Source organism: Epinephelus fuscoguttatus, linkage group LG8 (assembly GCF_011397635.1).
Source record: "Epinephelus fuscoguttatus linkage group LG8, E.fuscoguttatus.final_Chr_v1".
Classification (NCBI taxonomy): Eukaryota; Metazoa; Chordata; class Actinopteri; order Perciformes; family Serranidae; genus Epinephelus; species Epinephelus fuscoguttatus.
Window position 1 is genome coordinate 11,513,603 of NC_064759.1, and position 12,341 is coordinate 11,525,943.

Here is a 12,341-nt window from a genome sequence, read left to right on the forward strand (position 1 = left end):
AGACTAATTCAGATATCTTCATCGTAAGGCTCAAATCAGCTTTTTTTCTCCTTTTTTTGGCCAAAAATGGCTCTTCTAATAGTAAATGTTGGTGACCCCAGTTCTTCAGTTTATTACAAACTCAAGAAAACATACTTATTATATCATATTCCATTCCTGCCAATATATCCCCTAAACTCTACACACTGGACCTTTAAAGTGCTGAATAAATGAAATACACAGCTGACTGGTTTTGAACAAAGACTTGTGGCGATGTCTGTTCACAGGGTTTGTGTAAACAAAGCATCAAGGAAGGATTGCAGAAGCTGAAGAATTATCATTTCGATTGGCAAATGTACCTCCCCATCTCCGTCTCATCAGGTAAGGACTCGCAGCTCAGTGCGTAGAGCGGAGGGCTCACAGAGGTTGCAGGTTTCATTTTTATTCTGCTTTTTTTTTGTACTTTTCAAAAGACCGTGCCGCTGCCTTTATTCTTAGTTTCTGCATAATAGGGATCATTCACATGAGAAATACGCTGGGCCTTATTCATCAGGTTTGTGAAAAATAGCGTAAAATATACCATGGAAATGATCCAGGATGCCTGCCATGTGTGATTAATGAGACATCCTCACTCTACCAGTCGAAGAGCAAATCATTCATCAAATGCAGCTGTGGAATTAGAACCATGTGGAACCAATTCTACATTTACATATGGCACATGTGAAATTAGGCCTGCTTGGTGGCTCTTGGCTTATTAAGAGGCAGACTTGGCTCAGCTGTATTTGCATAGCTTACATACATGCAGACTGCTGCATATAACAGAGGGTCCAAGAAACAGCTGCAGCAGAGGTGGATGTTTCAGTGAAGGCACAGGGGAGTGTTTTCTATCAATGTCCAACAAGTGTGATTAAGGTTTTCATTAGGATTGGACAATATATCGATATTATACCGATATCATGATATGGGATTAGAAACCATCTTAAATTTGGATATCATAATATCATAAGTGTTTTCCGAAGTCGTCAAAATCCGGTGCTTGGGCAGTGACTTGCGGCATCAGAAACTAACGAAAAAAGGCGTCCTTTTACGTCGGCATAATATGAGGTGGTTTCCATTATAGTTTAACGAGTGGGGTGGACAGGAGGGATGGTGGATGTGTCCAACAAACACCAACTTTCACCCAAGCGAGCAGTGTTCATGTCCCGTAAGATTCTAAAGCCAAACCCTGTTTTTTTTTCCTAAACCCAACCACAAGTTCGTTGTCGAAAGAAAAAAAAAACATCAAATTGCAGGGATGTACTGACGTAATGCATTTATTTTGAAGGAGACTGTATGGAAATGGTTAATTTCCTGTGAAAACAGAGGTGTATTTTGAAACTTGACACAGTGTCCCAGAAGGTCAACAACCAAAGCACCCAGGGTACCTTGCACGTCAAGAGTCCATGACCAAAACGTCAATATGTGACGAGGTTAGAGTGAGAATGTGTTGGTTTTCCTGGTTTTAAATTCTGCATTACAGTGAAGTGATGTCATTTTCTGAACTTACCAGACTGTTCCCCACTTCGCAATTATATCCACATTGTGTAAATAGTTTTTAAAAGCCACAGTAGTCAATCAATATCGAGGTATTTGTTCAAAAATATTGTTATATCTCATTGTCTTCATATTGCCCAGCGCTAGTTTAGTTTATTTTATTTGATAGAGACATCACAGCGACATTAAAATTGTAGTGTTAGTAGTAATCTCCTGTAAACACCTGTCCTCAGGAGGCTTTTTAAAAGTTAAAATAGTAAAAAGAAAATACATCCACGTATACCAGTTCTCATTCAAGCACACTGGAGGCTGAAACAAATATTAGCCAGCAATTTTGTCTCTATGTTCAACTTGGAAAAGGTGCATTTTTATACAAAGAAGCTTAAAAGAAAGAGCAGATGAAAAGTGGAACGACGAAGTAACAAATCATCTGAAAATGACAAAAAAAATGTGTTCAACCTCTCCCTATGTCAATCTGACTTAATTTACACCACTGGAGACAGATGTTTTTAAATACTTTTAATACTTTACTGCTTTTTAAATACTCGAATGACCATGCTGATATGTCTGCTGCTCCTGTCATTTTTGTATTGAGCATTAGTAGGGTTGTTGTTAACAGCAAGTTTTTTTGATACATATAGATGTTTTTTTTAACATATACATATATTCTTCTTTTCTACTGCACTGCTGCGGGCTGGGATAATAGTATTTCATCTTTATTATATATGCAGAAACATAAGAAAAATGACAAACTGAATCTTGATCTTTTGCCACAAGGGGACACACAGCAGCATAGCCAGTAATGCATGTATTCAGTACTTGAGAAACAACTGTGTTCCCAGGGATTAAGGAGGAGTAATCCACACCAAACTCTCAAATGTATGCGAAGGTTTATAGCAACACTTCATGGGAAAATACTGAGGATACGGAGACACGTATTTGAACAAATGAGCAAAATTAAAATTCTACTGCTGACTTTTGAATTAACTTAAAAACTCTTTCTGTCCCCTGACAGAGTCACGTGTTTTGTCCAGAAAGGATGACATTATAATATCCAGCTATGGAAGACAAAAATATCTCACAAGTAAAAGAAGAAATCACTGATTTTATTTAATGAGGAAAAAAACACAGAAATTTCACATTTGTTGCATTTATTTTGTCGCACAGTAACAAGGCTGGGTGTCAGTAATGAATACCTTTAAAGTACAGACCAAGCAGCAACTTTAGGGACTGAAAAATGAAGCCAACACACAAGTGCCAAACAAAAACCGCAGGACAGGCAGGCTGTCTGCCAGTAGTGTCCTCGGCTCTCAGTCAGATCCACCCCTCGCTCCTCCACAGCTCCAGCCTCTCGCCCAAATATGGTCACTTCTGGCTTTGAAAAACCAAGATGGGAACAACCGAATTGCCGAACTCAAGGCTTCAAAATGGGATTCCACAAACTAATGAGTGATGTCTCATTAGCTTTGTCCATTATTTTTAGTCTCTATCTATAGTATCGAAACATATCCAGTAAAATAGCTGCACTTGATCCTCTTTGCGTCGGGAGTCTGATTCCGTACCATCCCGACTCCCCTCCAGATCAGCAAACTTTCTGTTGCTGCCGTCTCCTGAGCCGCTCTTCTTCTTCCAGTTCAACATCTGTCCAATTAGCATGACCTAGCACAGCAGCAGTGTCTAGCATCCAACAGCAAGCTGTAAAACTGTCCCAACAAACTCACACTGACACCAAGCTCGACTCTGTCATTAACTGTTAATAAGCGTGAGGTAATATTAGCTGTGTGATGCCAACAGTTAGCCCCTTCACTGTGTATGTGCATCTGGGCGGACTCTCACAACTGTCCCTGGCGTGGAGCTTACAGTCCCATGACAGCAGCTCACGTTACAACACATAGGGTCTGTGGTGTGATGAAGTTGAGCACGGTGTATTTGATGGGGTTGGCAGTTCAGCATACCGAGATGCCACCAAAACATTTGAAAGTATCGCTACACTACACGCCACTGTATTCATGTTATGGTTATCGAATTAAGTACTCTACTGGTATCTGTACCCCTTTAAGGGCACTGGTATTGGTACTAGAATCGTAATATTTTAAACAACACCCAGCCCTACACATTAACAATTATGACTCAGGTTGCCTTCTTTGAAATCAGTTGTGCGGATGTTTAGCGGTGGCCAGTCTGAGAGTTCAGCGATCTTCACTTTGTGTCCTCACTAATCGCAGCCTGTCCTCTCCAACAGCCTCCTACACTGACAGAGGTTCAGTTCTGGTTTGAACCTGTTTCAGGGTTCAAGCCTCGCTCGGCCGTCAGGGTACAATGCAAGTTGCCTTCCGGAGCGCCAGGTAGCCGGTAACAACATCAGCGGGGAGGAGACGGATGTAGGAGAACTCCTCCCTGGACGTGAAGCGTAGCTTTGTCTGAGGGTCTGTGTAGTTTGCCTGAGGAAAGACGAGAGAGGGTATTCAGTGTGTCCTTTATTCTGCCCAAGAAAGTTATTTCGTTCATTGTACAATGGAAATGTAGCAACTCACAGGGAGTCCAGAGATGTCAGAGTATTTCTTGGTTGGCTTTAGAGAAGGAGGGGTGTCAATGTTGTAGTCTGTGAACACAGGAAGGAAATTGAGCTCCTGATTAAAGCTGTACTATAATGGCCATTTGTTCTATAAGTGACAAGAACTTATCACTGCAGTCTTATATTTAATGCAATATTACACAGCTTTGAAATACAGTGTACTGCAAAGAACTTTCAAAGCCTACTTTTGCCCCAAACATTAAACCACATTAACAAAAAATAATTTTGAATGCATTTTGGTAAGATATATAGGAGATAATAGTGTTTTGACACAACATATTAGTGAGATTCAGTTTCATATTAAACTCTGGCAGAATAGGTCACTTTATAAAATAGTAATATGTACTTTTGCTTCAAACTTTAAAACATTTAAACCAAAGATTTGTTGCACACCTTAAAAATTATTCATAAAACAAAATAATTTATGTCTTGGACACTGGGGTTAGACAGAGCCGACTTGTTTTGATATAAAAAATGTAGCATGTGTACCAGGTTAAAGTAAGATACAAAAACTCACAGCTGGGATCAGTAAGCTTCCAGGGTAGAGTCCGCTCCAGGGCCAGAATCTGTTTGAGATTCTTCCAGGTCCTGTTCTTTTTACCTGCTGCTGCTCCACCAATCCCCGAGTGCTGCCCCGAGATTAAGAGGAGGAGTAGAAGAGGGAGAAGTTGAGTGAAAAGCCAAAGACGGAGATAAACTTAAAACCCACGTGGTTGCTCACCATAAACGTGGGGTCTTTGAACGGCGGAGGCTTTGCTGTGGGCTCTGCGATGGCGGCTTGACCGCAGTCAGCTGTTCCCACTGGCTTCACCTCAGCCACTGACTCCACGGCTGTTATCTGATGAGACATGAAAGACGAACAGCAATCGCATTTGATTTTAAGCTACTTGTTATACAAGTGTTTTGAATGTAAACAAAATCTACACTTGGCTGAACACAGTGTGAAGTGAACCTTTAAGATACAACTTAATCGACTGTCTCAGTAGCTGTTGTGACGCTGATACTGGTACAGCTTTGTGCACTGTGTTTCTGTGATGCAATGTTTGCTTCTGCCCTTAGATATGACACATCTACTCAGTGTTTAGATGATTGATTGATAGTTTAAAGGTTCAGTTTGTAGGATTTAGGGGGATATATTAGTAGTAATGGAATAAATAAAATTAGTGGGTCTTTTTTGTGTAAAATCACCTGAAAATAACAACCGTCATGTTTTGTTGTGTTAAAATGAGCTGCTTATCTCTACATAGGGAGCAGGTCCTCGTCCATGGAGATCACCATGTTGCACCGCCATGTTTCTCAAATAGCCCAGAGCCAAAACTGGCTCTTAATAGGACCATTCGCATCAGCCACCATAGTTAGCAGCCCCTCCAGAGCAAGACAAATGGCATCTGAAGACACTGATTTTTGACGTGGAGCTGCTTTATTCAGTGTTTTTACCACTTTAAATCATCATGTCTGTTTGTTTTGGAGAGGAAGAGAACTCTGTGGGTAATTTAGCTCCTGGTAAGAACCTTCTGAACATCTAGGGTCATACTCACGAATCTTCTTGGTACAAAAAGTTGCTCCTTGTGTAAAAATTCTACGAAAAGTCTTAGGATTATGACGTTATTTGAGAATTACCCCTTAAAGTTTAGACTAGGTCCTGGTAAATATAAAAGTTCCTGAGGTGAAAAACTGCTAGGAGCAGTGAGAAGGTCTTTCAAGATGCTTAAGAGGAGAAAATGGTGGAAACACAAAGAGGTCGGAGAAATATTCTCAAAATGCTAGATGTGAGTAAATGGAATGCTACAGATAAGGTCATGCAGGAGTAATGTTTGTGGTTGATCTCACTAGGGATACACACACATTTCCCGCCCAATGCAATAACGCTGTAATGCCACAAACAAAGACAGGTGGGTTCAACAATGAATCGCATTGCTGATTTATCGCATCACGTGATCTGGATATTGTAATGTGGACCCAGAATAGACTCCACAGATATAAAGTTTGGTGTAACCATAGCAACGCCCTTTATAAATAAAAAGCCTGTCAATACAAACAAATGCTAGCGGATAGTGGGTTAGTTTCCTACCATTCGTTTCTAACCGAGGGGGGTCATCAACACGAACTGGCTCGTTCACTCTAAAGAGCTAGTTCAAAGACTCGGCTCATTCACAAACATCACATCACTTGCTCAGAGCTGCTCTAAGAACTTTCCTAAATCACGCCTATGCTAAGACTCCTTACCTAAAGATATTAGGCTAAATTAGGAGCTCTCAGAATATTATCAGAATGTTTGTAAAATACAGCTGCTGGATCTTCAGTTACCAGAGGAAAAAAAGCATCACAGAAACTGCTCCTGGTTAAAACTTATAAAACAATGAACACTGACGAAATTCTAACCAGGAGAAGTTTCAGCTGGTTGTAATCCTCACAGCTAGATGGCACTTTTTCCCACAAACTGCTCCTTTAATTCAGTTTTCAGGCAACAATGCCCAACATTCTCTGGGTTCAAGCGTCTCAAATGTGAAGATTTGCTGCTTCTCTTTGTCTGTGAATAATCAAAAAACGTTTCTGCAGTTTAATTAATAACGAAAATAATGTTTGTAAGCTGAGACTGAGTAGCATCACATCTTGGTTGCTGTGCATTCTCCTTGCAGCTGAACAAACCTAACCCCTACACTGTTCACTCCATTACAGTCTGATGAGCTTCAACGTGTCACCTGTGTTGCTGGTGTCACTGTCAGCAGCCCTTTCTTCTTCTTGATGCTGCAGCTCCCGGTCCCGGTGACCTGCTGCGCGGCAGACACCGCCGGACTTGCGGGACGTTTCTTCCCCCGGAGAGCGGCAGAGGTGGCGGCTGCCGGCGGGGCCCTGACGGTTATGGAGATCTGAGATGCCATTTGTGGTGAGCAAAGTGGTTTTAATATACGATGTGAGGACAGCTTTAGCTCTGGATACTTATCATTAGCCGTCACTCATTCAGATTGTAAATATCGCTTCACCCGGATGTGGAAATGTTTCACTTCCGGGATCAAATTTAGAAATCGCTGTAATAAAAATGTAATTATTATTATTATTATTATTATTATTATTATTAACGAGTAATAATGTGTCAATATGACTGCATATTATTATATATATTGATATATATTATCTTAATTGAAAATGTGTAACAAAATAACAAAAATGTATAAATTCGTTTTAGTGTATGTAGCATATACAGCATCTATGGCAGCGGTGTCAAACTCATTTTAGCCCAATTTGATCGCAGGTGGGCCGGACCAGTACAACCACAGCATGATATCATATAAATAACAAACACCTTCAAATGTTTCCCTTTTTTGGTTAAAAAAAGTACATTTTAAAACCCCTAATCATTTACAAAACAGATGACAATCCACCTGTGATGTCTTCAGAAAAATAAATGCAATGTCAACAATATTCCTGCTGTGATAGACCCCTGCTTCTATTGATCTTGTGCTAAGTACCATATTTATGTGTGTGTGTGTGTGTGTGTGTGTGTGTGTGTGTGTGTGTATACCAAGCAGAATAGCTCTGTTAGCCAGGTTACTTTTAAAATAGCATGCAACAACTTCCTTGAACATTTCAACAAATAGCAATAATCAATAATACCGTAGTTTAGTTTCACAAATTGTGCCTGGTGGTCGTGCATTCACAGTGGTCAGGATGAAAGTAATAGATATGAAAATAACAGCATAAAACAGGAACAATATAGAGGAATCTGCAGCAAAAACAAGGCATATAAAACATGTCAAATTAAAAAAACTAAGCAATTGTAGAAGCTCAAGGAGACGAAGAGCACTTCAGTGCCAGCCTCGTTAACACCAAACAGCCAAATGAATGCCTTCACTCTTGATATTTGTATTCAGCAGAGCATAATACATTAAGGCCCATTGAAACACAATGAATTTAATAAAATGAAGTAGAGCAGATTTTAAGAATAAAGACATGAATGAATAAGGGGAAACAACAGACTCAGTTTTACTAAAAGCTCTACTAATGGTATTACAGTGAGGCTCAGCAGCTGACTGACTCCTGTCAGTGGAGCGCTGTTGCCACCCTGTGTTTAACTGAAGGTCCTGCATGCAGGAAGCTGAGGGCTGATCCGTGCAAACACACTCTTACTGACAACAGTGAAGTTACTTTTTAAATGAGATCATGAATAAATAATAATAATTAACCTTGTTTATATAGCACCTTTCAAAATACAGTTACAAAGTTCTTTACAATAAACTAAACACATTTAAAAGACAAAGACTATAAAATAAAGTCATAAAATGTCATCTCGTAAAAGATAAAATAAGGCAGGCCCAAACTAGAATCAAAGTAATAAATGAGAAATAAAAGACAGCTCAGATAAAGTCAGGATATGCTTTCTGATAGAAGCCAGTGACTCAGACAGCCTTATAACCTTGGGCAGGTGGGTTCAGAGCCTCAAGGCCCTGATTGCCAAAGCTCTGTCCCCTTTGGTCTTCAGTCTGGACTCTTGGACAAGCAGAAGACCTCTGCCCGAATATCTCAAACTATGTGAAGGTTCAGAAGGGATTAAGAGGTCTGAAATGTAGTCTGGAGCCATGAAGAGCCTTGAAAGTAATCAATAAGATTTTAAAGTCAATCATAAAACAAACAGGGAGCCAATGTCCACCCATCCATCCATCCATCCATCCATTTTCATCCACTTATCTGGGACCGGGTCGCGAGGGCAGCAGGCCAAGGAAAGCACCCCAGACGTCCCTCTCCCCAGTAATGCTTTCCAGCTCCTCCTGGGGGACCCCAAGGTGTTCCCAGGCCAGATGAGATATGTAATCCCTCCAGCGTGTTCTGGGTCTGCCCTGGGGCCTCCTACCAGTGGGATGTGCCCGGAACACCTCTAACAGGAGGCGCCCAGGAGGCATCCTGATCAGGTGCCCGAATCACCTCAACTGACCTCTTTCGACGCAAAGAAGCAACAGCTCTACTCCAAGCTCCCTCCTGATTTCCCAACTCCTTACACTATCTCTAGATGGACCAGCCAACACCCCCTGAGAATGTGTTTGACTTTACGCCGAGTATGTGGACACAGCTCTCACTTCGGTCATACAGGGACCAGATGACTCATTGCAGCGAGCCTGGTACCCCACACTCCCGCAGAACCCCATGCAAGACCCTTCAAGGGACACGGTCGTAAGCCTTCTCCAATCCCACAAAACACATATAGACTGGATGGGCAAACTCCGGCAACCCCTCCAGCAGCCTCATGAGAGAAAAGAGCTGGTCCACTGTTCCGTGGCCAGGACTGAATCCGCATTGCCCCTCCTGATTTTGAGGTTCGACAATCGGACGGAGTCCTTTCCAGCGCCCTGGAGCCTTTTTACATTGGAAGCCAATGTAAGGAGGCTAAAACGTGTGATGTGGTAGTACTTCCTGGTTTTGCTTAAAAGCCTTGTGGCTGAGTTCTGAACAATCTGAAGTCGTTTTTTTACTGAGACAGGAATAAAGGCTGTTACAATAATCAAGACATGAAGAAATAAAAGCATGTACAACAGTTTCTGTATCTCTAAAAGTTAAAGTAGATCTTATTTTATCAATGTTTCTGAGGTGATAAAAACATGATTGGACAAGCTTAGTGACATGATGTTAAAGATATAAATTACTATAAAACATGACACCAAGATTTCTTGCAAAAGGCTTTATGTGTTGAGACAGGTGACCAGTAGATGGCAGCATTTGTTTCGTGATATGCTGTGACCCAATTACAAGGGTTCCTATTTTATTAGAATTGAGCTGAAGGAAATTTAATGACCTTTTTTCTAACAAATGTTTTAAATTGGTTGTGGAGAGCTTTGTAAGTGATGATGAGGAGCTTGAAGTGGATTCTCTGGGAGATGGGGAGCCAGTGGAGGTTATGAAGGACGGGGTGATGTGGTCACAGGTGCGGGAGTGTGTGAGAAGACGAGCTGCTGATGAACTGTAGTTGTTCTGTAGTTTCTTGAGAGTTTTATATGATGAACCATAAAGGAGACTGTTGCAGTGGTCTAGTCTGGAAGTGATGAATGCACGGATGAGAGTCTGTGCAGCTGAAGAGCAGAGGGATTGACGGAGGCGGGTGATGTTCCTGAGATGGAAGAAGGCTGTTTTGGTGATGTGTTTGATGTGTTGGTCAAAGGAGAGGGTTTGATCAAAGATGACACCAAGGTTACAGACATGCGGGGAGGAGAGCACAGTGCAACCGTTGATGGAGAGGGAGAAGTTGTGGGTGGATTTGGTCAGAGATTTGGGGCTGATGATGATGACTTCTGATTTGTCACAGTTAAGTTTGAGGAATCACTGTTTCGGTGATGCAGCTGGTGAGGGGTAGAGTGAGAGGCAGGAGTGATGGCTTTGGTGGAGATGTGGAGCTGAATGTCGTCGGCGAAGCAGTGAAACTGAAGTCCATGATGGTTAACTTTGTTTATAGTGTCCATCAGACACCTGCTTTCAGAAACTAGAGTCCAGGTAGGGAAACTGCACCAAGCAGGATTACTTGGCTTGCCAGCTGACTTCTAAAATAGCATGATAGCAGTCAAATAACAAGCAACTTCTCTGAAGTAAGGTAAATTTAATGTCCCAGAGATACAGACAGTAGTTGTGAGTACCACAAAACAGTCAATACAATACAAACACACAGAGTCCAGTATCACACACTGTCTGGGGTAAATCATGGACATTATCGGTCTCTGCTGGTTAAGATAAGTGATGGCAGACGGGACGAAGGATGATCTGTAACGCTTAGCGCTACATTTAAGGAGGCAAACCTCTACCCTGATGGAAGCACCTGAAACATGGAGGGGGTGCTAAGAGTCTGAGACAATAGACGGAGCTTTAGAGGTGACCTGCTCCTCATACAGATTGGTTATTTAAAGTAACACAGTGATCTTACAGCACAACTTGACCGCTTTTTCCAACTTGTTCACTAGTTTAATGACTTGTGGTTCATGACTCCCCAACACTGACAGCGTATTTGTGATACGTATTTAGTGACCTAACCATGAGTGACCAGTTGGCATGAAACAATGTGTCCCAACCTTTTTTTGTTGATAACCCCTAAAATGCGAGGACATACTTCTCATTACCCCTCTTCACATGTCTGTGAGTTGTGAGCAGTTTTAATTAAAGCGATCTTCCCCTCCTCTTTTATTGTTTCATCTGAATCTGAAATTATATCACTTATTTTGTTGCAATTCTATGCTCTTAAATTAATAATAGAGTATTTTTAACTAATTTTTTATATTGTCAAGAGTATCATTATCGCAAAAATACCCTGAACTATCATGACATATCTCCCAACCCTGATTTACGGGTTTAGTTTAAATGCAGGACAACCTGTTAAAAATAAGTGATAGACTTCCCTCCAGTTGTGCACACAGCCCTGCAGTAGATGAGTATGCCTTTATGTTTTTTGGGTTTTTTTAACGGTGTGTAGAGCTGGATATTGTTTAATACAAGTACCCTTAAAGTGAACCCAATAGAGTACTTCATTTTATGCATGTATTTTCATCAGATCACACAGGCATGTATTATAGCCATTCTTTCTAATGTTTTGGTGGCATTTCGGCACACTGAACTGCAAACTCAAACATATACACGGTGCTCATCTTCACCACGCCGCAGACTCAGTGGGTTGTATCTGCTGTGGTAGTGGGCCAATCATGTGTCGCATTGAATTGAGGAATGCTCACAGTGATTGGCTGCAAGCTAGATATGGATAGAAAAAAAGATTAAATGCGTGTATCATTTGACTGGAGACGTTCCAATACCACTTGGTACTGGGTTATTTCAATCAATGCCTTAAAGGTATTGAGTTCTGATACCCAGCCCTACTGGTGTGTCACATTCAAAGTCATTGATGGGCCAGAAAAAAATGGTTAGTAAACAGTTGAAAGCAATTTGGAGTCCAGTGGGAAGATTACAGTGGCTACTTCAGCCCCCTTTTCCACTGAGCAGTACAGTTCAGCTCAGTTTGGTTCCCTTTTTTTCCGTTTCCACTGTGAAAAGTTGTGGATGGCACCAATGCATCTGTTCAGTACCATCCCCATTTATGGTCCCCCATCTACTCAGGTACCTAGCACACAGATCTGGTCCTAAGAAGCCTGAGGTGTCAAACTATCGCTTTACAAGAAAAAGAAAAAAAGAGAAATGTCAGAAAAAAGGATCTAAAATTGAGTAGCTTTTTTTTTTGTTTGTTTGTACATTAATCCTTTTGCAACTCCTCACATTCGTCTTGCAACACCTT

At 41.2% G+C, this 12,341-nt stretch overlaps 1 protein-coding gene across 1 annotated transcript; it reads right to left on the reverse strand.

Moving 5' to 3' along the window:
* Window positions 1–2,646: 2,646 nt before the first annotated feature.
* ino80c (INO80 complex subunit C) lies at window positions 2,647–7,083 on the reverse strand. The gene is made up of 5 exons (XM_049584324.1): window positions 6,790–7,083; window positions 4,809–4,925; window positions 4,605–4,716; window positions 4,047–4,114; window positions 2,647–3,953 (listed from the first exon to the last, which is right to left on the reverse strand). The coding sequence occupies exons 1-5, from the start codon at window positions 6,967–6,969 to the stop codon at window positions 3,822–3,824; spliced, it is 609 nt and encodes a 202-aa protein (XP_049440281.1). The 5' UTR covers window positions 6,970–7,083; the 3' UTR covers window positions 2,647–3,821.
* Window positions 7,084–12,341: the final 5,258 nt, after the last annotated feature.